At 32.1% G+C, this 26,464-nt stretch overlaps 3 protein-coding genes across 3 annotated transcripts; 2 read left to right on the forward strand and 1 right to left on the reverse strand.

The window, feature by feature from the left end:
- The first annotated feature begins 659 nt into the window (after positions 1-659).
- On the forward strand, positions 660-5,395 carry LOC108322132 (uncharacterized). Its single transcript, XM_017554119.2, has 4 exons — positions 660-991; positions 1,923-2,020; positions 4,853-4,923; positions 5,014-5,395. The coding sequence occupies exons 1-3, from the start codon at positions 757-759 to the stop codon at positions 4,904-4,906; spliced, it is 387 nt and encodes a 128-aa protein (XP_017409608.1). The 5' UTR covers positions 660-756; the 3' UTR covers positions 4,907-4,923; positions 5,014-5,395.
- Positions 5,396-8,609: 3,214 nt separating this feature from the next.
- On the forward strand, positions 8,610-16,156 carry LOC108322182 (uncharacterized). The gene is made up of 15 exons (XM_017554191.2): positions 8,610-9,068; positions 9,168-9,350; positions 9,873-10,278; positions 10,401-10,519; positions 10,622-10,699; positions 11,325-11,465; positions 11,540-11,584; positions 11,715-11,878; positions 12,121-12,199; positions 12,276-12,361; positions 12,888-13,017; positions 13,573-13,705; positions 13,950-14,095; positions 14,835-15,024; positions 15,427-16,156. The coding sequence occupies exons 1-15, from the start codon at positions 8,772-8,774 to the stop codon at positions 15,630-15,632; spliced, it is 2,403 nt and encodes an 800-aa protein (XP_017409680.1). The 5' UTR covers positions 8,610-8,771; the 3' UTR covers positions 15,633-16,156.
- Positions 16,157-21,553: 5,397 nt separating this feature from the next.
- On the reverse strand, positions 21,554-25,737 carry LOC108322107 (probable receptor-like serine/threonine-protein kinase At5g57670). Its single transcript, XM_017554087.2, has 7 exons — positions 25,158-25,737; positions 24,823-25,077; positions 24,521-24,678; positions 24,319-24,398; positions 24,077-24,212; positions 23,772-23,921; positions 21,554-21,965 (listed from the first exon to the last, which is right to left on the reverse strand). Exons 1-7 carry the CDS (start codon positions 25,351-25,353, stop codon positions 21,798-21,800), a joined length of 1,143 nt encoding a protein of 380 aa, XP_017409576.1. The 5' UTR covers positions 25,354-25,737; the 3' UTR covers positions 21,554-21,797.
- Between the last annotated feature and the right edge of the window lie 727 nt (positions 25,738-26,464).

Genomic DNA, 26,464 nt, shown 5'->3' on the forward strand with positions numbered 1-26,464 from the left:
CACAATCTCTTTCATGCATAATTTAGAGGATGTGATGGAAAACAAATAAATTATTAATTGTTATATCATAGGTCGAGCTCGAACCTCTGCTCATCCATCTTCCTACTATGTTAGTTATTTTTATATTAAATTATTTATTCTTTCAATATAAATTTAGTCATACTTTTATTTTAATATTTATTACAATGTTTTTTTTAAATAAATTTTATTAAACACGCCTGTGTTAATGCTAGCATCTTTAACTATTTCTTATAATTTAACACCAATTTAATCGTGGAAACTTTTTTGGATAAATTGAAACAGTTTTTTTTTATTGCATGGTAATTACTTTAATTGCAAAAAATCAATTTAACTCCAGTACATCTAAAGTCGTTTATAATTTTACAGTGGCAATAAGTGTTTTTTTTGGTATTGTTAGATTAAACGTATAGAGAAATTCCTTGAATAAATGATAAAAGGTTTACCCAAGAAGCATCTCATAAAAGGTTTATTATTGAAAAGCATAGAGAAATTGCCACTGAAGTTTTTGCATTACATTTCCACTTTATGAACCTTTATCATTAAAAAGTTAATTACTTTAATGCATTACAGTAATAAACTAAATAAATAAATGTGGAGTTGAGAGAAAGAAAAGAATGAAAAAAAAAAAAGAACTTGTGAAGTACAACTAAGATAGGAAGACAAGAGATCCAACATATCACACACAACACTCCCTCTTTCAACTAACATTACTTCCACACTCTCTCTCCGACCAAAATGCCGATTAACGCGGAATCTACGCCGCCGCCGGTCATCGGAAAAATCGGTCCTTACACTGTTTTCATGACGCCGCCGTCGACACCAAAACCCTCCGAAGACCCCTCTACCGCCACCAAGATCGCCCCTCCGCCGCCTCAGATTCCTAAAACCGTTCCTTCCCCCAAACCCGTGTCCGGTTCCGACGATTCCCTTTTTGGCATCTTCAGAAATGCCGTTACCAAGGTTCAAACCGGTACGTACTTTACTCTTTTCAGCTCTTATGTTAGGTTAGATTCTGTGTCGACGAAAACACAATGTGTCAAACATTTATAAAATAAAAAATTAAAATTATAAGTAAGGCCTAAAGTTGGTAAGTTAAAGCTGTTTTTGGGTTATTTGGAATTTGAATTGAGTTGTTTAAAAGAGTGTGACTGTTGTGAACATTTATTTTTGGTAAATGGTTTAATCATAATTCCATCTACTTTTAGAAACACCTTGATTTGATACCAGAAATATATATTATGCGTGCGACTCCAGAGTTATTCTAATGTATGACCTAGTCTTGTGGGAATCTTTTTGGGTCTTGGCATTCTTGTTGGTGTTTTGTTTACTATTTTGGACAAAACACATCTTCTTCTTCTTTTGTTCAGTTTTGTTAAGACTCCTACCAAATACCGCCTGGAAGTTTGGTGTTTCTTTACAAAACGTGTATTGTTTGGGGGGTAAGAAAACTGGAGTATTTGGTGACTTGGTTACATAGTGATTGGAGATAACCGTGGGTGGGTCCTTTGTTTTGCATTTCTCTGGTTTGCTGAAGTGAAAACAAACATGCCATGGATTAAGTAATTTCAAGAACGGCCATGGCAGTGGAAACTGTGGCTGAGCATTTTATGGTAACTCTGCAAATGATGTTTTCCTTATTCTAGTAAAAGAAGTAAATGGCTCTAACTGGTTGTGCCTATTTGTGTATTGCTTTTCAGTATGGTTGGTGTAGTGCACTCTCTATTTATAATGTTATTTTTCATTGCATAAAAATGTATGAATCAACATGTATTTCCCTCCTTTTTTATTTTGATTTCAGATCCTATAATACAATAGGTCTTTGATTGAGGCTTTTCCTTGTCTTGTTTATTCTGAGAACCGCTACTATTATCTTACAATACCCATGGACTTTCCTTTTACAGCTCACTCAAGTTTGGATGACCATGTGGCACGTTGGTTTGGATTAAATCAGTCAAAATATCAGTGGGCTCTTGATGATTATTATGAGAGCAAGGGAATGGTAAGCAATTGCGTGGTACTAATATTTGCAAGATCAGTGTCTGTGTCCTTTTATAATTGGATATTCTTTTTCTTGTTTTTGATGTGGCTCCCTTTGGTTGTTTAATTTAGATCATTGTTACCACCAAATTTGGTGGTTTCATCTGAGAACCCCAAATTGGTTCATGGCTGCCTATTCACGGTTCATTTGTGAATTGGGTTTTTCTAATTTGCAATTTGATACATTAAACATGTTGAGCCAAAGTTGAGGCAGAGGATGTAGGGTGGTGGAGCCTCCAATGGAGACTTTGGGTTTGGAATTTGCTAGTTTGACTTTTGGGGTGGATGGAAAACACCGATGTGGAAGGATGAGAAGGAGAAAGAATAGGAGAAGATGTATCTTGTGACCAGGACCCCATGTCCTGTAAAGCTGAATTTCACCTACTAAATGGACGAGGTAGCGAGATGAGGAGAGTGGAAATGTACTGTACTGTCTCTCAATAACTGCGATGATTCCATTTGCCTTATAAAAAGAAATGTGATGACTCCACTCCAGAGTTTCCTAGGGAGACTAAATGGGGCTGTAGTTGAAATAATAAACGGTAAAAATTGTAAAACTGTTATAAATGGTTAATTACTCCTCAATTGAATTGTTCGTGAGTTTATCAGTCGAAAGGATTTCACTTTTTCTAAAAAAAAAGTGTTATACTAATAACTAAAGTAAATCATGAATAAGTTTATGTTATGTAATTATGATTGATAAAATAAATAGGTTTAATAGGTTCGGAGGTACCTATATTTGTGGGTTCGTTTCAATTGGGTCCTCCAATTTTGAAAGTGATCAATTTGGTCCCTAATTTAACAAAATTGAGTCAATAATACCCTTTCCGTTAAATGCAATGGAAGTCATTAACTTTTTAAACATCTGGTATGTTGAAGCATCCTTCAAATAAAACTGTGCCACCTGCAAATAAAAGGATGCCTCAACATGCCACATGTTTAAAAAGTTAACACCGTCGATTATATTTAACGGAAAGGGTATTATTGACTCAATTTTTTTAAATTAGGGATCAAATTGATCACTTTCAAAATTGGAGGACCCAATTGAAACGAACCCACAAATATAAGGACCTCCGAACCTATTAAACCAAATAAATATTACATTACCTTATGTAAGTATAAAATTGTTGAAAAGCCAAATGTACGAACTAAGTGTATCCCCCACATGTCATATATTTGACATAGTAGCTTGCTGCATACCAGATACCTGACCTGGTACCTGTACCCACACTGAAGAGTATTGTGTATCAGGTAATTATGATTTGACCTGTTATGTTGATATGCTAACATCACTTGTTTTAAGACTTCTGATATGCTAATATACTAGTTGGACTTTTATTTCAACAAGAACCTTTTTCTTGTTGGACTTCTGATATATCCAGTAGATATGGACAGGGGTTAGTTAGTTTTATGTTATGTCCTGGTAATGTGCCATTTACCTCGCTTTTAAACTATTTATAAGCATCAGCAATGCTTGAATAGTTGTACTTGTACAATCTTTTTTCAGGAAGTCTGTTTAATCTTAAAAGTATAAGTTCCTCGTTGCGTGCGGTAAAAAATAAATTTCAAACAACTATTAAAGTTGGATATTGTTAAGTTGTGTTTGAGCATCGGAGAGCATCAGTATTATAGGTGCTGTGCTGCATTGACTTGCTAGTAAGAGGGATTATTATGCAAGGTTTTTAATGGAGTCGCATGAGACTTAATCTTACAGGCGGCCTATGTTCTTTGTTTTCGATTTTGAGTTGAAGTTTTAAGATGTTGCGTGTGGTTTCAATATTTAGGGATGATTGCTATTTATCATATCATGGATTTCGTACTCCGCTATGATACTTAATGTAGAAAACATTTAGAAGGGTCTTTGGTTTGAGTTTGTCAAAGATAAAAGGCATTTAACAGAATTAAGTCTGCCTTTTGGCAGCATATTTTTTGTGAGTTAATGTAGAATCTACTGTCAAAGCTAAAATAGACATGTTAACTAAAGACCTTTTTGTGCCTATTTAGCAAACCACCAAAATAATTTCCTCCCACTATGACACATGTTTCAATATAATGTATCTGGCTGAAATTTATGTGGACGCGTCCAAATTACGTTTAACAGTACAATAGTAATTGTGTCAAAAATCAATTATACTCAACTTAAAAACGCGTGGTGCCATCTCTGGTTCTTTGCGATTGAGTAGTAAGTATTTTCATACCATTTTATTTTGCTAATTGATCTATGATTTAATCTCGTGAAAGTTAGGAGGAAGTGTCCAGTTTCAGTTTTAACAACCAAAATTGATACTTAGGGAAGTACAATTTGGAGTCCGGTGAAAAGTGTCCTGAGAAAAGAAGAGGTTGAGAGAGATAATGGACCCCTTCTGTGTTACTTCTCTCAATGTAAAGGCCCTTTATGCCACAATTTTACTATGGATTCTGTTATAGACTTTTTACGTGGATTTCCTTCATCTCTAAATGTATGAACTAGTCAATATGCCTTACAATGCAATATGCTATGGTGTTGTATAATTATGGAAAACAATCTGGGAGTTTGACCTTTCTGATTGGGAGTATGGTGCCTTTTCATTCTGAGGAATGAGCATTTTTATTTTAATTCTAAATAAATTTATTGTTATCCAGTGCCAATGATCACTCCCTCTTTGTAAGCAAACACAAGATTTTCTGATACATTTTCATTATATACGATATGGCTCCTTGTTTCAATAGCATAAGTGAATTCTCATCTGACCTGCACAATAAGCAATGTGAGTTTCTTTTTCTCACTTCTAACAAATAGAGATTTTGACTGTAGGAAAAAGGAGACATCAAAATGAAAGAGGTATCGAGCAAACTACAGAATGTCTGACATGCCTAGAGTCGGTGGTAAGAAGGACTATCTTAATTTGGCAATTTATTTATCCTTGAATTGTATGCATAATTCCTTTTAACTTGATGATTCGTATCATTATGCAGGATTATTTCAAAGTGAGGTGTGAAGACACTTACTTTGAGTATATTTATACCTTTGTATTTACATGTGGAGTAGAATGAATGGGTCTGATATATCAAAGTTATTCGATCAAGATCCATTGATATGATTCAATGGTTATTTTCCAACTGCTGCCAGTTGAGTCTGATTGGACAGTCTCTGCTACCTGTAATCTAATTACCAAGTTATTTTCTGGGGCAAATGTTTTGTTTTTGTGTTGTCGTCTGGGTCATGTTTTTGGGCTTCTCTTGATGGCAGGGTTGTCTCGTAAGCATTTTATTTGCCCTGTTTTGGAGTAAACTCTGCGAAAACCCTATGCAAGCATACTGATTATTAGATATTGAAAAGAAAAACCATTAGTTATCCGTAGTTAACTAGTTTTCATCTCACCGTTTAAAGATCATAAAGGTGTATGCATAAAGGGTTTATGTTGGGATCCTGTGTGCGGAGAATCTTATAGTTATTAAAACGCAGGAGTGGAGATTGGTATCCGGAATTTGGGATATTAAAAAACTTAATTTAAGAGATAATTAATTGAAATTAAGTACTATATATATATATATATATATAACGGATTTGCTAACAAGTCCTTATTTTTCAGTTGGTATATTTTAGTAATGTGTATCGGGTTTTAGTAGACAAAAATACTCTTATATATCATGGATTCTAAGTTTTAAGTTTAAGGGTATTTTAATAATTTTTATTCTCAAAACTAAAAAAAGAAACCCCCAAACCTTTACTCACCTCTCTCATCCCTCTCAACCCTTTCTCTTTCATTTAATAATTTTCTCTGTCATCCCTACTCTAGCCCGAATTGAAAAAATCAGAAACATGTTAAACAATCTTACAAAAAATGATTTTATAATGAGTTTTCATTTTATAATTTTTGTCTTATATAATTTTATCTAATTTTCATAAGCATAAAGGAATTGATAATTGACCTGGAAAAAATCAGAAATACTCGTTAAACAATTTCTTACAAAAAATGATTTTATAATGAGTTTTCATTTTATAATTTTTGTCTTATCTAACTTATCTAATTTTCACAAGCATAATGACATCAAAGGAATTGGTAATTAGGCTGGAAAAAATCAGAAACACTCGTTGTTAAACAATTTCTTACAAAAAATAATTTTATAATGAGTTTTCATTTTATAATTTTTGTCGTATATAATTTTATCTAATTTTCACAAGCATAATGACGAAAGAATTGATAATTGGCCTGGAGGGTTTTTTTTTAGAGATGATGATTCAATATATGGAGATGATGAAATTAGAGAGGTTAGTGAAGATGATGAAATTAGAGAGGTTAGTGAAGATGATGAAATTAGAGAGGTTAGTGAAGATGATGAAATTCAAGATATCTTGAATGAACCTTTGCCTCAAGGTGAATATGTCAATGACTCAACTCTTTACAAAGACAAATTGTTTATGTCAATGACTCAACTCTTTACGAAGACAAATTGTTTAAATGCAAGTCTTTCTGATTTTTTTCTTTTCAATTGGGGCTACAATAGGGATAACAGAGAAAAGGTTGGAGTGAAAGTGATGAACCTTAACCTTAGAATCCATGATATATAAGGGTATTTTTGTCTACTAAAACTCGATATACATTACTAAAATGTACCAACTGAAAAACAAACGTACGTGCGTTAGCAAACATATATATATATATATACACACAAAAAGTTAAACTATTTTTATTCAAATCTAAACAAAAGTAGGTTTAGTTCAACTATTTTTTATTTGTTCTTGACGTCATTTTTGAGTTATAAATGTAGGTTTTAGTTAGTAAAATTAAATATAAGTTTCTAAGCTGTAGAGGTTGTTCAAAATTGCTTAATATTGAGAATGTATTTCAGTATATTAATTACATTGTACGAAAAGTGACTACTTTTTTTCATATTTTGTGACGAGAAATTCTATTTTTCATTAATGGTGCGTATCAAGCACAGTTCATTGTGATTTGGGCCACTCAAAAAAGGTGCCCTGACCCAATCCTTCATAAGGCCCAACACTTTCCCCATTCGAATAAGTTTTTGCCAGTCTGGGATATTGCTTCCTGCACCCATCTATTTTTAAAATCGGATTGAATTCCGGAATTTTCCGAATAACATTTCCGAAACAGAATTTCCAGAAGAAAATTATCGAGATTTTCAGAATAAATTTTTTGGAACATTTGAAATACATTTTGGAACACATTATTCTGAACAAATTTCCAGAATGTATCATCTGGATCATGTATAATATTTTCCAAAATGAATTTTCCAGAACATTGAAATGAGTTGTGAAAAGAGCTTCTCAGAAAATACGAAATATTTTTTTGGAAAAATCTTTTCGGAATGGATTCTCTCAGTATTTTCTTTTTTTCTTCTGTCCGGTGGTGGCGGTATCAGTGAGTGACAGTGGCTCTGGAAGTGCGGGCGTCATATTTATGTATTTTTCTTATGTTGACGGGATATAGAAAGAAATTGAAGGCATTGATAGCAGGAAGCAATTGTCACCCTATACCTCTTTCATCATGAACTAAGATTAAATATGAGTTTCATTCATAAACTATTTAAATCAAATTATATACTTATTTGAATATATTTTTTATAAAGGATTTTAGTCATCAACTATTAATCGTTTTTATTTTTAATCTTCCACTTAAACTTAAATTTTGTATATTTTAATCTTTATCTATAAAAAAACTGTATTTTTTTCGTTCGACATAATTAACTGTGTTAATTTTTATGTAACTTGGTTAACAGTGTGTCATGTGGAAGTTGGTCAATTCAAATTTTATTTTTGACTCTAATTAAAATTAAAAGAAAAAATATTAAATTGTATGGTAAAACCTGAATTTCTTTTTTTTTGGTTCTACCGACACTCTCTTTTCTTCTCCGTCTTCAACCCTTATGGTCAATACATTTCCTGACTTCTACACCCAATCCTCTCTGCGGCTTCAGTTTCTTTCTTCTCTTCTCAATTTTATTTTGTTTTTCTTTTATAATAGTTTTATAAAAAAAATATTATTTTTTACATATTTAACCCTTTTATAAATGATAACGTTATATTTCATAATAAATTTGTACATAAAATTTATAGAAAAAAACTTTATATTATTTCTATAAAATATTAATGAAAATACATGCATTACATACATGAATGTTATTTTTTTATGATAATAAAAGATCACAAAATTATTATTGTTGTTATTATTATAACTATTAAATTAAATAGAAATAATTTTAATAATTTTATTATAAATAATTTTTTTATTTTATAGGTAATTTTTTAATTAAATGAAATAATTAAATTTAAAATAGTGATCACATTAAAAAAAAGTTAAATTTAAATAAATAATTACTTAAAATAATTATTTTAATTAAAAAAGTCGTTTAAAAGATAAAATTGAAAAATAAACGTGGATAACAAAAGAATCATAGATATATAGGTATAAATACTGATCAGATAAATATATAGTTTAATTTAAAAATACAATATAATTATTTTAAAAATAATTTAAATATAAAAATAATATTCAACCTTTTATTTATATAATTATGAAAAAAAAAACTGAATAAACATGGCGCGAGGCAACTAAAACCTTGCTTAAAATCGAAATCAGGGCCCAAAAACCCTAGTAAAGGTGGTGCCGGCTCTCTTCTCTTCTTCTACCTTCGTTTCTATTCTCTTCTCTTTTCTTCTTTCTCCCTCACTGTTCCAGTTGCAGCCTATAACTCAGCGTTTCGGCAGCATGATACGCGGAGGGCTAAACTATGTTTCTTCCGCTCCTGCCTTTTCTAAGGACGGGAAGCGCCTTTTCGTTTGCAGCGGCACTTCCGTCTCCGTCTTCAGCACCGCCACCGGCTCCCTCGTTTCCTCACTCCAAGGTCACACCGCCCTCGTTACCGCCGTCGTCGTGGTTCCCACCACTGCCTCGTTGCTATCATACTGTTGGACTGCCTCTGTCGACGGAACAATTCGCCAATGGGATTACTCCGTTCCGGAATGCGTCAAGATTCTTGACCTTCGCTTTCCCATTTTCTCCTTGGTAAAACATTCATTTATTAATTCTTGGTGCCTATTCAGAATTTAAATGCGAGTAAAGGAAACTAGTGTTTAGTTTTGATACATTGTATATCCTATACAGGTGGTGCCTTCGGCATTGTCCACTAGGGAAGAAAAAGACGCCAAGTCGTCGCCCAATGTTATTGCTTACGTGTCTGTTGAAAGTATAAATGCACAGGACAATCGCCCCAAGCCACGTTTTGGACAGATCAGGAAGTGTAATTTGACCAACTTTCATACTGTTAGCAGCCTAATATTGAGAGAGGTGATTTTTTTCTTAAGAATGAATGATTGCATTATGAAAGGTTGGACTGTGAAAAACTCAACCTCAATGAGCGCATTCTGCGCACATATTTCAATCAATCGTGTGCATTTTCATGTATTTGCTTTTAATAATGTGTGGACAGCTTGTTCGTTGTTTGTGGGAGTATTTGTTTCTTTTTATTTCTTATTGTGGAACAACACCCGTGAATTAAGGGCATTTTTAAGGAAAAATAATGGAGGGGGAAGGAGGCGAACGAGCTATAGTCAAATTTTACTTCATTTGGACTGCTTATTTTATATTTGTTATTCGGGAACATTGTAATTGAACCCCCCCCCCCTGAAGGTTGTGGTTTTCTAAACAATGTCTACTTGTAGTAATATGCCCTTGAATCAGAAATGGTGTGATTTCTGTTCATTGGTTCATCCTTGGACGTCGTCAGTCAATATGTATGAGAATGCACTTTAATTATTAACATTTTTTCTTCTTTCTTAAGTACATCCATGCTTTCTCACTTTTTGACAGACTGAACAACCAGAATCTCTAACCATTAGTCCCTCGGGAAAATTTTTGGGTATAAAAGACAAGCGAAAACTTCATATATGGAAAGTTCCTAAAATGGATTCTGATTCTGCTGTGTCTAAGAAGATTACCCTGCATCACACAAAGACCTTTACAGTTCTTGCATTCCACCCTACAGAGAGAATTGTGGCTGCCGGTGATGTAACTGGAAGAATTTTAATTTGGAGAGGATTTGGAGCTCAGAAATTCCTCAACAGTAGTGTATTAGTGAATGGAAGACCGACATATAACGATGATAAACCTGGGGTGAGGGAAAATGATGATGCTGAATCATGTTGCACGTGGCATTGGCACTCTTCTGGAGTGAGTCATTTATCTTTCTCTTCAGATGGAGCCTACCTCTACTCAGGTAAAATTATATTGCCTAAAGTAAATGAAAGGAGTCATTGAACTGGGTCATATATATGTTCGAACTTTGTTATGCATGTCGAGCATGTAATTTATTGTTTATATGACTTCATTTGATATCAGGTGGGAAGGAAGGGGTTCTTATGCTTTGGCAGTTAGACACAGGAAACAAGAAATCTTTACCAAGAATTGGGTCTCCACTTCTTTATTTTGTAGATTCTCCTGATTCATCCCTCTCCGCAGTAAGGATTACTAATATTTAGTTGAACATATAGAATTAGAAGTCTCGTGGTCTGTCCTGACAACTACTTCTTTAAATTGTTTAACTAATTAAAGGCCTGCAGTTATCTTGTGCAGATAATCAAATCCATATATTGAAAATGCCTTCAATGGAAATAATAAAGTCTATTTCTGGTATCAAGGTTAGTTGCTATGATTGTTCTCTTTGTATTCATATTTTTCTGGTCAACATGTACTAGTCATTCCTTATATAGCTTCATTGATTTTGATTATATAGCTTCATTTTAGAAATTATTGTTAATTGGAAAGTTAAACGATCAACCATTTAAGTTTCTCCTAAACTCGGGCTTGTAAGCTTGAAACATCATGGCTAGTTTAAAGAAAATATTTTATTTTTATGAGGTTAATTTTTTAACTCATTTCCACCTCAAACTTTTCTGAGTATTAGAGTAGTTTGTAATCTTGATAATTTTCGGTACTGAGTCAGTTTGTTGTTATATGTCTATTTGTTATAGTTAGTTACTCGGTTACTTTGTTATGATAGGTCAGTTTGTTAGTCTGTTAGTTTACATTTTTTATTGGCTATATGAATCCCATTTTGTTTGACTTTTCAAGAACACAGTTTACCTTTCATATCTTTAAAGTTTTCTCTCTATTATCCTTTTCTGAGAAAATATAAAAATTTCCATGCTTGGACATCTTTTCTTTCTAAAAAAAATCCGGATGGGAACAACTTTCATTTATGTCAGTTTATTAGTATTTAGCCATGTGCTTGCATTTACCTTTACTTTTTTTTTGTGTGTGCAGCCCCCTTTGTCTTCTCAAGATATATGTGAAGGTCTTTCTAGCCGAGTTTCCTTTGACTGCACTTCTGGCTCAGTGGCTGTACAGACAGAAAACTATCGCATCCAATTCTACAGCTTGTTTGCTAATCGGGGAGTTTATGAGGTAGTACCTTATTTGCTTTTTCTTTCTAAATTAGCCATGTCAAATTTATAATGTTGGAATTTGTTTTTCTGCAGGTTCAAGTATGTGAAAGAAACCATCAACCAGTTGATGAGATCACGGTATGTGCTTGTTACATGTAATTCTTCTAATTTGATTTTATAAATTCACAATCTTATTGTGACATTTTGTCTCGGTTTATAAAGGATTTGATTGATGATTAATTTGTTAAAAGGAATATTGTGGTTACAGCTGGTGGTGAGCTTGGTGGAGCTGTCCATCGATGGCTCTATGATGGGTACAGTGGAAATCAAACTTCCTGAAGATGGAATAGGAGGTCTTGTTTGTTTGAAGTTCTGGGATTTGGATGATAACCAGAGATTTTCAGTATCCACCCTTATTTATGAACCTCACAGGTTTGTACATGGATTTTTTCATTGATAAAAATTGAAAATCTCAAAGCTGTATCATGGTTATATCAATGGCCCTCATAATGTAATAGTATGGCGTATTCAATGTTTTTAAATGTTGTGATTGGTTTTTTAAAACTATTCTACAAACTCTTCTATAACTGCACTTCTAACTTGCTGAACTTTGAGCGGCTAGTGCCTTTAGATATATTAGAAAATGGAGTTGACGCATATCTTCTTATTGATAGGGACGCTCATATTTCTGCTGTTGCTTTCCATCCAACTCGACACATGGCTGTAAGCTCATCGTATGGTGGAGATTTCAAGGTAATTATGGATAGTTAATTATTCATGCTTAGTATTAGTTTCTGGTGCTTATTTAGTTTTCTTCTACATGTTTCAGGTATGGGTCTGCAAGGAAGAAATTGAGCACAAAGGCCAGATGCTTCAGACTTCTGGTTGGATGTGTCATGCTGTTGGGTCATACAAGTATATAATTGCATTATATTATAATTAACTCAATTGTTTTTTAGGCTATAGACTTTATGGAAAACACCTACCAAAATGTTTGTTATTCTAATGAGCCCTAAATTTGTAATAAAGGGGATAACATTATTGAACATATTAGTTATCATTTAAATATTGGATGGGTCACTGGCTATGGATATCCGATAAGAACAAAGTCTTTCTCCTACATTTATTTTTAAATACAATGAAGATGATTAATAGTGGCATGGAGTTCTCGTTGGGTTCCAGAGATTCCTTGCTGAATGCCTTATTGTGTGCAGCTGTTTTATTACTTTGTTGGTTTTTCCGCTTGAAGTATTGCATAATGTTGTAATTTGGCCCTTGGCAGCACTTCAAGAGGATTACTTACTGATTTGAAAAATTAAGAATATAATTATAGTCTTCCTCAGGATGATCAGAATATGATTTAGCTGTTGTCTTCTGTTTGAAATAAGTTGATTATACAACTGACTGATTTTTATGATGTGGATACATCACGCCTCTGCAGAAATAAAGCCATGAGAGCTGCTGCTTTTTCAGCTGATGGTTCTGTGCTGGCTGTTGCAGCAGACACTGTTATTACATTGTGGGATCCTAATAATAATGTCCTTGTTGCTGTTATAGGGGAAACTCCGATGGTAATCTTCTTGAACCCTGGTCATATTATTTTTTTATTACTATTATTATCATGCCTTTGATTCTAAACACATTATAAGCGTGTTCTTGTTTATAAATAAAACATACTGATGTAATATGTGAAGTTTATAATTTGACTATTTGCTAGCACTTGTGTTATGTGTTTAACTGTTGACTTTTCTTAACGATTTAAGGCCTGGTATAGGAGGCAGAACAGCCTGCAATTGTGTTTGGTCTGTATCTAGCAGTATGCATCAAAACATCAAATTATGGACCATTAGACTAAGAAAAAATAAAAATAAAGAGGCTTAAATATGTTTTTGTTCATTGGAATTATGGATAAATTTCATTTTAGTCCTCAAACTTTGTTAGTTTTAGAAGCCCCATAATAATTCACTGACAGGACATGCAGCCAATTATTTTATCCAAGAATAAGAAATCAGGCGAGAAAATAATTTCCATTTGTTGTATTTGAGTGTGCATAGCTATGATATTGCTTTAGGATTCACGAAGTACCTCATCCCCCATTATCTCTAATTTGTTGTATTTTTCACTAGCCTATCACGAGGCTTGTCTTTGCTGGAAGCTCAGATTATCTTCTGTCCGTATCACATGGTTCAAAACCGCAGCTTTCTGTTTGGAGTATGTCAAAGTTAGCTGCATCTTGGTCATACAGACTCCAAATAGAAGGTTTGACGATTTTATTTCTTTTCCTTATGATACACTGACTATATGTCTCTTGTATTCAATTTTAGAAATCATGTATCATTTGAATTCTTGTCCGTCTTGCAATCAGTAGAACTGTCTAAATCATTGGTTGATATTTTTCATGCATGTTCTTCCATTTAGTGGATACCGTTTTATCTTTATAAATTTGCGATTACGTGATGAGAGTTGTGTTGATCTGACAGAATTATGATGCATATTTTTGCAGCTGTCTCCTTTGCAATAGATTTGTCATATTTTGCTGCCCTTGTTCTCCTTCCGGAATCGAATGATTGTACATTTAAAGGTGATGGGATTATCTTGTTATTCAACGTGAAAGATCCTGTTCCTGTGGCTTCCTGGTCTGTAAGCAAGGTACAAATCTATTACACCTGTGAAATTTTAACTGCAGTTAAAAAATAGAGTATAAACTATTCAGTGGTTTTAATGCACATTTCTAGTACCCTCAGGGCGTTAATTTCTATTTAACTTCTATTAAACGAAGAAATATATTTTATTTTATTTTCGTGTTACCAAATATGGGTTATTACAGTGCATAATTTAGTGAAACTGCATTTACCCTGAACAGCATCACAGTTTTGACCAACAAAAGCAGTGTTATCATTCGCACATGGTGGTCCATCATTGAAAAGCAAAAATCTACTTAGCCTTTTGGATTTTGTATTGTGAAAAAATAACTAACCATAGCGGTCTATATCACAGGCATGTTAATAGACAAGAAATAGGCTATGTTATAAAAATAGAAACTAGAAAGTAAATATGAAGTTTGGAACAAAGAAATTTCGGGATTTAAATTCCCGTTACCAAATCCCTATAATTAATTTTTTTAAGGCCTAAATATATATAAAATTCAATCAATCCCAAACCACCAATATCTACCATGGCTATTTTAGGTTTGCACAAAGTAAAATGGCAAGATGTGCCACGCCATTGGTGGCAAATTACCATTCATCCAATATCTGCAGTGCTGCAGCTCTGGTGCTAGTGCCAACATAATAAATGTTTGATATAGGGGAGGGGGCTTGCTTTTCTCTCGTTTGCTTGACAATTATGTTGCTTTGCATGTTCTTCCTGTCTTGTTTATCTCATTCAGGCCAAGGGAGGGGGACTTGCTTTTCTCAAAGGAGATCCATCTGAATCAGCAATTACTGACGGGAGAGCATCACAGCCGCTGCTTGTATATATAAACGGAGATCGTGAATATGTCATCTTTCATCCATATGGCAAAGAAGCCCGTGAGCTTAGTATCACCGGGCACGAAGATCGTGTGTTTGAAGAAACAGGTGTGATGACTTTTATTGTGTTCTGTTTGGTTTTATACTTTTCTACTTGATGTTTAGGGACGAGGACAAAAGGTCATACGTTCAAGTTCTAACCCATAAGATGAAAGTGAGAAGAGCAAATCATGGCCATACGATTAAAATGAATGGTTAAGTCTGGTTTTATTTGAAATGATCTTCAACATTAATGTTTAATTATGTAGAGCCTAAATTGACACCTCTAACACTCATATTCGAAACGTGCCATAAAGAAAGAAAGAATTAAATTGGTTGTATTGTTAAACAAATTTCACATTCCTTTTGTTGTCTCGACTTAAATATTAATTGTTCATTTTAGCAATGAGGTAGCTTGTACTTTAAAGAAGTCTTTCATAAATAGATTGCATTTTATGGCCTGAATTTCAGGACAATCTGGATACACGTCAATTTATGGAGAGCTACCCAAGTTTGATTTGAAAAGGAACATAGCTTCACCAATTCCATCTGCTGCTTCCGAGAGGCCCTGGGAGACCATATTTAGTGGATCATCCCATTCGTTGCCTCCCCTCACCAAATTGTGCTCGGAATTTTTGGAGTCCTTGTTGGAGAAAAGGACAACGACTGTAGAATGACACACTACATACACGAAACCGTCAGTGGATTATATTTTTCTTTGACGTCACTCAGCGGAGCTCAAGAGACATAAAGACCGGGCTTTAAGATATTTTGTATGTGCCCTTCAAGACTGGTCCAAGCACTACCTTCCACCCTCTGCAGGTTCGGTCTGGCATTAGCAATTTGCCATTTTCACATGATGAATGAAATTAGCTGATGCAGGAAAAGATGGGACAACAAAAGATTTCGGCTTTTAAGTTGTTGCCTCAGATCCACCTTGCAACACCGATTTTGCCTTGCTAGTGTGACCTTTTTAATTTATATATTCTTTGGTTATAAGTTTTTGGATGAGGTCAAATTTTTGAGAGTAATGAATGGTGTTAGTTTGCAGTTTAGCCATGTTGTATGCTTGTAATCGTTCAAACGAGTCTAGGTAGTATAGCTGCGAATGCTGTAGAAGCTACGGTGCTTATTTCTTACGTCTAAATGTTAGGAATTCTGATCCTAAATACATAGTGATAATCCAGTTTTGCCCTCTTTATTGCTTATTCATTTTAACCTAATAGCTCACCATCCAGTTGGTGAGCTATTAGGAACCTGTACAATATCGCCTGCGCATTGAGTATTTATTGAAAAAAAAATTTGATACTGTAACCATTTTTAGTTATCGAAGAAGAAATATTAAAAACTAATTTCAAATATATTTTGATTGTATTTCCCCCTCAATGTGTCTAAGACAGCAGCACTTTATTAAAAAGAAAGCCTTTTTGTGATGTATTTATTTCATAGCAGGACCGCGTACCTTGTTGATAAATGAGTGGATGAACAATGGAAAGTACAAAGGGAGGACGAAAAAGATTCATTACAGCAAACGACTGTCACAGATTATAACATAGGTTTAATTGTTTAAGAAAGCACGTCAGAAATTGATAAAACCAAGAAAATGTATGTATTTATTATTTTTTTCTTTAATACTATCACTCCATTTCAGTATGGCTTACTTGTGCCCAGTTCTTCATTCGTTAAGTGCAAGCTATGCATATAGAATGGAATTGATTCTGAATTAACTGTTTCATCATTTTGGTAGCAACTGACGAGGTGGATAAGAAATCACTACCATGCATTGGTCTACGTGAAAGGATAACTAATATCTGTGTATTGCAAATAATTCATTTGTATAGTTCGTATTTTAAACCATCTTATTTTTTAGAAACTACAATCGCAATACAAAACCTATGTACCATACAGGCCAATCTGCAAATTTCGCAATTGAAATATAACTACTAAATAAATTAAGTGTTAAGAAAATTAAGTTTCAATTCTAAAATAACAAAATAACATAAAATTCATTAATAAATAGTTGATATTTCCTATTTTTTACTTTTAAATTTGTCCACTTTATCTGCAATACAATACAATACAAATCCATTTTCTTATTCATAGAAACTCAACAATGATATCCTAAACAATTTATATAAGCTCTTTAACTTATTCAACTAAAAAGTGATTGCTTTGCGTGACATCCCTTCTCTTTGACATAATGTTATTCAACGATTATAAGGGAAAAACTATAGTAATTTGTTGGCATCTTATAATTGAATAATTTCTTAAAATACTTCTTATGTGTTTCTTTCTGTTTACGTTTCCTAAATGTAGGACATGTTTGTGGGTAGCTTCTGGCATTCTCTTTTGAAAATTACATGCTTCAGCACGAAAAACACTTTCGTTCCATGTAACCTACCACCAATATCATAAAAATACTAACCAAATTCCTCTTAGTCTTTTCTTACGTTAAACAACATTCACTTCAATAGTAGCATTGAAAACTAAAAGATATTTTCATAATTTGTCTAAGATTCTTTCTTGCTTTCCCAACGACTTTTTAGGATGTTTGGGGGCAACGTTCAACTAACACATACCATAAATGCAATGTTTTGATTTCTTAATCTAACTTTAAAATAATATAAATTTTTATCCGAAGGCATAAGGCACCATCAATTACCGTCAACTGCTGCTCTTTTAGCATTAATTTTTGTATGCAATATATTTTATTTTGTGAAATTTTGCCTATCGGTGTTTTAACAGTATTCCTTAAAGAATTAGTACATAAATGTGTTAGTTTTTTTTTGTTCAGCATATAAACGTGTCAGTAGCATTTTTTATATGTGAAGAAATAATATTTGATTCTTTAATAAGAATTCTTAAAACTTACCCTACTGATTACAATTTTCCTTTTTATTTTACATTGTCATATTTTTTATTGGGTGTTAATGGAATATAATATGCAAGTTTTAATATTTTTTTTTAAAAAGTAAGTTTTAAATAAACTTTGATCAATGCTTTAGATTAATAATACAAAGCAAGCACTGAATTTTTTTAAAATAAACCTTTTTTTCTCGTATTATTTTTCTTGTGATAATGCGTACTCTTTTAAAAAAAATATTAATCACATAAACTATTGTTATAAATATATAAAAAAATGTTTTTCAACTATAAAAATTTCAAATTAATATCTTTTTATCTGTGTAAAATAGTTAAATAACATTTATGGGCATTATAAACTTTTTTTTCTTTTAATTTTCATGCATCTAAAATTTCAAACCACAATAAAAAAAACTCAATTCAATTCTAAATGTAATATCAATCAAATTCAGCATATACTATTTTAAATCGACATGTAATTTACACACACTAAAGCAATTAGCTTCTTTTACCAAAAAGACAATCAACAACTTGAAAACCCCTAACACTCTTAAATGTTATATGGGTAGACTTGACGCTCAATATTATTCTTCTCACAAAATGTTGCCCTTAACAACACTCTTTTGTCGTTCAACATCTTGGCGCTCAACGGTTTCAGTGATGCCTTACTACTACTTAGTGTCAAAGCATCCGTAAAAATGGTCGTTCAGTGGTCTAGAGCAAAAATCCTTCTAGACTTGCACAATAAAACTTGCGCTTAGTACCACACCAGTATCGCTCAACGTCATACCAAATTTCAAAACACTCAGATTTGTGATTTAAGTGAAATGAGACCTGATTAATTACTCAAGTTGGTATTTCTTTTCCAAAGAAATGGTTCAACACAATTTGTATACCTTAAACTCATACCAATTTGAACAATTGTTTAGCTCTTCGGTTATCAATCACAAGAGTCAAACCACAATAAAAAAAAAACTCAATTCAATTTTCAAACCAATCAATTCAATTCCAAATGTAATATCAATCAAATTCAGCACATATCATTTTAAGTCAACATATCCAACTCACATGCACTAAAGCAATTAGCTTCTCTTACCTAAAAGACAACCAACAACTCAAAAACTCTTAAAGTACTCTTAAACGCAAGGTAACTCAAAATGTCCCTATGAACAATGCATATACAATCAAGAAACATCATTAAAATCACTAATCAACAAAGACTAACAAAAAAAAATACAAACATCACATGTGAGCCAAAAAAGGGCCACATGCATAAGAACAACCAATAGACTAAAAGAGAGAAAAAAAAACTAACTTATTCTATTAAAAAAATGTTCAGTTGATTTTGACGAGTTCACTACTAAAAAAAATTCTACAATTTGGTCTTCAAAAAAATAAAGAGATTGTAAAATATATTTTAAAAGGAAGAAAAAGTTCTTTAAAATTATAAAAAAAACATGTTTTAAAATAATAAAACTCATTTATATACTTTAAATATTAAAATAACCAGATCTCATTATTTTAAACATATTTTCAATTTTAAAACATAATATTTTATATTCTTACACGAATATATTAAATTAAAAATAAATGCATTTAGTTAATATGTCGTATGCATAAAAATATTTAATATTAAGTGTTTATATGTTTCTTAAATAGGACAACTAAAACAATGATAATATGGGGAGATTTAAAAATTTCTTTTTAAAGATAGCATTTAAATAGAAACAAAAAAGCATCTTCTCCTGTGAAAATTCCTTACCACTAACATCAAACATATGTTTCTTAAAAACCAAAATTTGTTTTTGGCTGAAATGTAAACTGTGGATGCAACCAAAAATACATCATACTCTGTTGTCTATGGATTTGTTCAGATTACACTCATTCAAATTCAAATGCCCCATTGATATATTCATATTTACTATAATAATTAATAACACCATTTGCATCCACGAGTACATGACAGCTATTCCAATTCTCAAAATGGGGAATTGTGCCATTCTGCATATGACAACTTGCATGACAGCAAATAAATCCATGAATGAAACCTATTCTTCCTATGTTCTTTATCATGCTTGAATCATTCATTCTAAAAAAAGAAATTTTCTTGGTTCTGAAAGACTAAGCTAGTTGGAGTCAAAAACTATGTTTATTCCATCAATAATTCTTTAATATTAAGTAGCAGACATATATCATTTCTATTAAAATATTTCCCATGTTAGAAGATAACATTATAAGAGAAATATAAAAGAAATTATATAGTTAGTGATAATCATATTAAGGTTACAATATACATAGAATTGCTATATATGAAATTTTGAGACCGAGAGATTACTTTGTTTCTTCTTAATCATTAGTTTTTCTGGCCAAAGTGTATTTTTAATTATGCAATTTGTCCAAAGTGATTAGACGTTTGGCCTAATTTTAATTTCCTACATTATTAATATTAACCATAGAGTTTGGATTTTGTATATGATTTCAAATGGCCTTGTGACATGATAATGTTTTTTTTTGGTATGATTTGTTTGGATAAATGAGTAAAAAGGGAAGGAAGTGAAAGAATAAAAGTTTAGTGATTTTTCAAAAAAAGAACAGGGAGAAGTGAAAGAATAAAAGTTTAGTGATTTTTCAAAAAAAGAACAGGGAGAAGTGAATAAAAAGTTGCTAAGTAATTTGATAGATGTAATTAAATAATTTTTTAACTAATATATTTAAAAATAATAAAGTATGATTATAATAAATATAAAATATAATTAAATATTAAAAAATATTTAATATCTATGATTCATCTTAATAGACGGCTTCATCATATATTATGTACTATTTATAAAAGATTTAATTAAAATGATTATTAATTTGTATAATTTTAATTGAGTTCTATTAATTTTTTTATTAGGTATTTAAATTTTATATTTAATTATATTTTTATCATTTATTTTTTTCGTTAATTGGATAACATGGTTCTTATTTTATTGATTTGTGTCATTTCATTGTCTTCATATATTAAAAAATGAAATATTTTTCCAATTATCGTCTTACATTAATCCCAATATTGTATTATTAATTATAAAATCTCAAATTTCTTATGTAAGAAGATGAAAGAATAAAATAAGAACCACCCAAATCAATAAAAATATTATTAGCAATAACTCAATTGAGAATTACAACAATTTTAAGTACATGATAATAAAGGCTCGATTAAAAATCAACGATAAACTTAAGAAACTTAATCAAGCTTTTATAAAATAATATTTTTTTCGTGTTAACATAGTAATTTTATAAAATAAATTTTGTAAATATAAATTAGAATTAAAATAAATTTTACCTTAAAATGAGAACGATCATTAAAAAATTTTAATAAAAGAATTATATTTTACATCAAAAGTTGTTTCATAAATACCAAAATTTATATCATCTTATCTTATTCATTATTATAATTTATTTGTATTTTAATTATTTACTTTATTATAATATAAAATATTAACGATTAAGAAAAGCTTATAAATTCTCCTGGATTATTATGTTAGAAGATGAAATACAATCACTAGTTTCCGCATGTTGGAGCTACTAACATGGTGATTTTAATTCAAGGTCTATATATATATATATATATATATAAAAGGAATGAAAATATGATTAAGATGCAAATTGAAATCATCCACGAAATCACGGCCTCTCCTTCCTGGAACAGCATGAAGCATCATTTCAAGCTCAATCTTTTTCGAATGTCTCTGTCTAAACGGCTTAAAACCTCATATTATTGATAGTTCAGTCACATCATGTGGAAAAAATTGCAGCGAGTAGACATTTTGGACCCAATCATCATACCTTGTTTCACAAAACTACCATATCATTGAAACTGATTACTGCATCAGAACAACCTTCTCTGTCATTTTCCTCTCCAGTTGCCGACATTCAATTACTATCAAATACCCATCAAATTTCTATATATACAAACACTTCAAACAACCGTCTAATTCCTAACCAGTGCTTCCAATGGAATCAAGTAATGACATAGAAAATGAGCTATCGTATTCATATTCCAGATCCTCAAATCCCCAGAATTCTTCTTCTTCCTCCTCCTCTTCTTCTTCTGGCATTTTCCACTTTTCCATATCTGTTTCTCCCTCTTCCATTATCTCTAATACCTGTCAATTCATAAATAACTCTTTTCAATATTTCTACACCATCAATCATGTGCAACAACTTTTACAATAACTTCTAAAAGCTCATAAATTTATCATACATAATAGATGTCAGTGTGCTCTACTTTCAATGGGCATCCAACAGCAGACTCATTGTTCACATAAGCTATGCAAAAACTTTTCTCAATTCTGACAGTAATGCATACGGCCAACTATCATTGCTGTGTGCGTGATTCACAATAAGAACAAGTGGCCCACAATTGCAATGAATTTGACACGGAACCTAATAGAACTACGCATTTATTTTCTCTTTTAATTTCAGCTACACATATATATCGATTTCTGTTACACATTTTCATTATATGAATTGGCATATATTATGTGTGTTGTCGCGGTGTTAGCATAAAGGGATAAAATTAGGTAGAAGAGAACATCAAGTGATTGATGAATTTGCATGGAAGAAAATTATGATGAATCTATCCGAGAATGACGATGAAAGCCATCGTAATTAAATAAATGAAAAAGGGTATTATTATATTTTTGTTAATTGATTGTTTGAACTTTCAAGCCAGGAAACTGTTCTTTATATGCATAGTTTATTGCTAACTTGGAAACTGGCTTATCTAAAACGCAATAATGAGACTGGTGAACACGCTACACGTGCTAATAATAGATAACGTGACAATTTCACAATCCTTCCCAAGGTTAACTCAACCCAACCAAGAAATTCAGCCGTTGAGAAAATTAAACAATAAATAAATAGTTGCTTATCAAATAATAATAATAATAATTAATAAACCCTACACAATATATAATAATATTACTTGAAAGGAATAACAGTCGCTATAAAATTATTAAACAATAATAATACTTTTTTTCAATTACTTGGAAGCGTTGTTAGTACTACAGAAAATATCACGTCAAAATAAAATTTGACTTGGCAAATAATAAAAAAGAAAATGACAAGTGTCACTTATCAATATAATTTTGCTACACATCAAATGTGTTTCACTTGTGCAAAACATCGTGGTGGTTATACCAGTCATTGATGAAAAGAACAACCAAGATACCAATTTATTTGCAAATGTTATGGATCGTCTTTAAGATGTTGTTGAGAAAACTAAATATAAAAAGCATTTTGAAAATGTTTATTTTATTATAAATAATATAAAACATATTTAATAACTTTAAGCAATTGAAATCATTTAGTATGGTATATTAAATACTTCTTTACTGGTGTTCATGATTATCTTGCACAAGATTCAAAAGAGATTCAAAAAGAGTTATTATTTAATGAGATTGTTTTTCAAAAAAATATTAACATTTGTTTAATTCTTAATCTTTTTTTATCTATTTTAATAACGAAATAATGTATAAGTCCACTAAGCATTTTTTACTATTTTGAGGAAATAAGTCTTAAAAAAGTACGCTCAGGAAATATTTTACAACTATTAAAACGATTTTTTAAAAAGATTCTTGTCCTTTTCAAAATAAACAATATAAAATATGTTAAAACATATGCCTCCAGAGATACTATATAAAGAAATAAAAAACAAAAAAAATAAATAAGAAAGGGATCTTTAAAATATACCCTTTATTATTATTTAAAAAATATTAAAAAAACAAAAAGTGCTTTCTCTTAGCTTTCATTAAATAAAGTCTGTTTGTGTTTTTTATAATTTGTAATAAAATTGAATTATTTAAGATGTAATATGAATAAATATCAACAGCAGTAAGTTGTTTTATTAATGATTTGTTAATGTGTGTATTGTTGTGGTAAAAGAAGGGAAAGAAAGAAGTGTAAGGTACCTCAGTCATGGTGGGTCGCCAAGTCGAAGAAGCTCGAATGCAGAGAGATGCAGCAAAGGAAAATCTTTTTAACTGTGTAACATCATAAGTCCCTTCAAGCCTTGGATCTACCAACTCTTCAATCCCACCCTTGTTCAAAATTGGTTTGGCCTATTTGTTCAAAATGCATGTTTACCGATAATAGCGTTAATTAATAGTGACTTAACCACCATCAGACCAAACAAACCAAAAGGCATTTCTCTTGTAACACGCCAAGTTCATAACCACAGAACAAAGTCACAAAGGAAAAAAGAGGGATTACTTACCCAGCTGTGTAAGCTTTGGTGTGACCCATCCACTGGTTTTCTGCCAGAGATTACTTCCAGCAAGAACACACCAAAGGCAAACACATCTGTCTTCTCATCCACAACTCCATGCAAGTAGTACTCTGGGGCCAAATGTCTGCAAAAGGTTCAAAAAATATCCATTTTCAAACCATTCATGTATTTTATTTAAAATATACTATCCATCATGTTTATCATTGAAGGGTCCATGGAAAGATGAGTACCCAAATGTCCCTTCTATTGGGGCAATGGAATGATGAGTCCACTGAGATGGAAGCCATTTTGCTAGTCCAAAATCAGATATCTGCCACGGTCATAAAACATCATCAATACTTTCGGTAAAAATAAACCCATAAAACAACTTTGTTTGAAATATTGATTCAACTAAAATGGAAAAAGTGACTATAATACAGATTAAAAAAGGACCTGTGGCTCAAAATCCTTTGTTAACAAAATGTTTGATGCCTTAATGTCCCGGTGGATTATCCTCCTTTTGCAGCCCTTATGCAAGTAGTGGAGGCCGCGAGCAGTTCCAATGGCTATCTTGTGCCTCGTTTTCCAATCTAAAGGGGGCAACTTTTCATCTACAAAGAAAACCCATCCACCGGTAAAAACCCTTATTTTTATTTCGTTAAACCCAGAATGCATTCAATTTTTTGCTGCCAAAATTTCAATCTTTATGAGAAAACAAAATATTTGTTTATGGCTGATGTTGGTTTAGGAATTACCGTGAAGAAGGGATGCAACAGAACCTCTAGAAGATAACTCAAAAACAAGGTAAAGGCCATTGTCAATACAACACCCCAGAAGAGGCAACACATTGGAATGGTTCACATGACCAATTGTACCAATCTCTGTCAAAAACTCTTTCTCCTTTCTCTCGTCCCTCGAAGTTCTTGTGAGTCTCTTCACAGCAATTTCTTCTCCCCCATTCATTGTCCCCTTGTACACTTCCGCATACCCTCCCTTTCCAACCAAATTTTCTGCCACAAGAATAAAAAAAAAAACTTTAACAAAGCAAAAAAAAAAAGGTACTTAATTTTTCAAACCAAACCTGAATTACCTGAGCTGAAGCCATTTGTGGCATCAAACAAATCATCATAAGAGAAGCACTTCCAAGAGGGTCTTCCAGAAGGCTCTTCTTTAGACGGAAGAGTCTCGTGACTTTCTCCACCATTAGGACTCAGAACTTGCTCCCTTGAACTACGTCTTCCAAAGGAGAAGAACCTCTTGAAGCTGTTGCTCCGAATATACCTCATTGCAAAAAACAATCCAACAGGGTACTCTGTTTCATGCAGAGCAGAGCAATTGAAAACAGAGAACAAGAGAAGCAACTCCACGTTTGGGTCTCACATACATAGAGAGACCACAAGCGCTCTCCTAGGTTTTGTTTTCTTCGGAAAAGTTGTGGTGTGAAGAAGTGCCTTGTACTAGGGAGGGACCATTAGAGAAGCTGAAATGCTTTTTCTCCAATACCATCCATGCTATGCTATGATAACTTTTGTAGATACAAATGGCAAGAAAACTTAAACTGTGGAGAGAAGAGTACGAAGAAAGAAAAATATGGATTGAATAAAGAGGTTGCGATTTTGGTTCTTATAGGATAGCCTCACCCCTATTATCTTTCCTCTCTGCTTAATTTGCTTTGAATCTTGTTAATTCACCTAATTAATTGCCACCAGTAGTGACCCGTGCTTTTCACAAATGTAATAGTAACATAAGTTTATCAAATATCTCTGTCATTCTTAATCCCATCTAGAAGTTAGACATGCGTGTTCCATGACTATTTCTTCCATTGCTGATGTAATGAAAGTGAATTTCTTAAATAATTTCTCCAACTCAAGTTAAGAACTAGTTAAGGATAACATAATTAAATGTATCTGTGCATCTAATGGAATTTCGCCTTTATATTTTTCTTGTGATTTATTTTCCTTATACATTCATGTTTTTATATTAAAAAAGGAAAATTTGGAGGGAACCCTCATTCCATGTGTCAGCTCTGAGTGTGCTACTATTGGTGCTACAGTAGATGGCCACATCCAACTAAGGCATTTGGTTCAGGTAAAACTACTTTGCATTTATGATGGAAAACGAGTTCTAATGAAAAAGTAGTTTTTATTATGTCAAATTATTTTCAGACCACGTTTATGTTAAAAGCTATATTTATTGTGTCACCGCTCCATAACTCCATTTTCTGAAATGTGAACCCTACAATGAGATTAGTCCAAACGGGATTAAAATTAATTGTCATTTAAAACGTAAAATTCACTTTATAAACTCAAAAAGGATTGATGTCTGTGCCATCAGGAATGAAATCTTAAGTTTTTCTGTGTTATTGCTCTATTATGCCTTCTAAATATACTTATAGTC

Source organism: Vigna angularis, chromosome 1 (assembly GCF_016808095.1).
Source record: "Vigna angularis cultivar LongXiaoDou No.4 chromosome 1, ASM1680809v1, whole genome shotgun sequence".
Taxonomy (NCBI): Eukaryota; Viridiplantae; Streptophyta; class Magnoliopsida; order Fabales; family Fabaceae; genus Vigna; species Vigna angularis.

Coding starts and splice junctions, on each gene's coding strand:
- LOC108322182 (XM_017554191.2), top strand. CDS start 8,772: ATGATACGCGGAGGGCTAAACTATGTTTCTTCCGCTCCTGCCTTTTCT. Junction 10,520..10,621: donor CTGATTCATCCCTCTCCGCA/GTAAGGATTACT, acceptor AAAGGCCTGCAG/TTATCTTGTGCAGATAATCA. Junction 15,025..15,426: donor TCGTGTGTTTGAAGAAACAG/GTGTGATGACTT, acceptor CCTGAATTTCAG/GACAATCTGGATACACGTCA.
- LOC108322107 (XM_017554087.2), bottom strand. CDS start 25,353: ATGAGGTATATTCGGAGCAACAGCTTCAAGAGGTTCTTCTCCTTTGGA. Junction 25,078..25,157: donor CACAAATGGCTTCAGCTCAG/GTAATTCAGGTT, acceptor TTCTTGTGGCAG/AAAATTTGGTTGGAAAGGGA. Junction 24,399..24,520: donor CAAAGGATTTTGAGCCACAG/GTCCTTTTTTAA, acceptor TGACCGTGGCAG/ATATCTGATTTTGGACTAGC.
- LOC108322132 (XM_017554119.2), top strand. CDS start 757: ATGCCGATTAACGCGGAATCTACGCCGCCGCCGGTCATCGGAAAAATC. Junction 992..1,922: donor CGTTACCAAGGTTCAAACCG/GTACGTACTTTA, acceptor TTCCTTTTACAG/CTCACTCAAGTTTGGATGAC. Junction 2,021..4,852: donor ATTATGAGAGCAAGGGAATG/GTAAGCAATTGC, acceptor TTTTGACTGTAG/GAAAAAGGAGACATCAAAAT.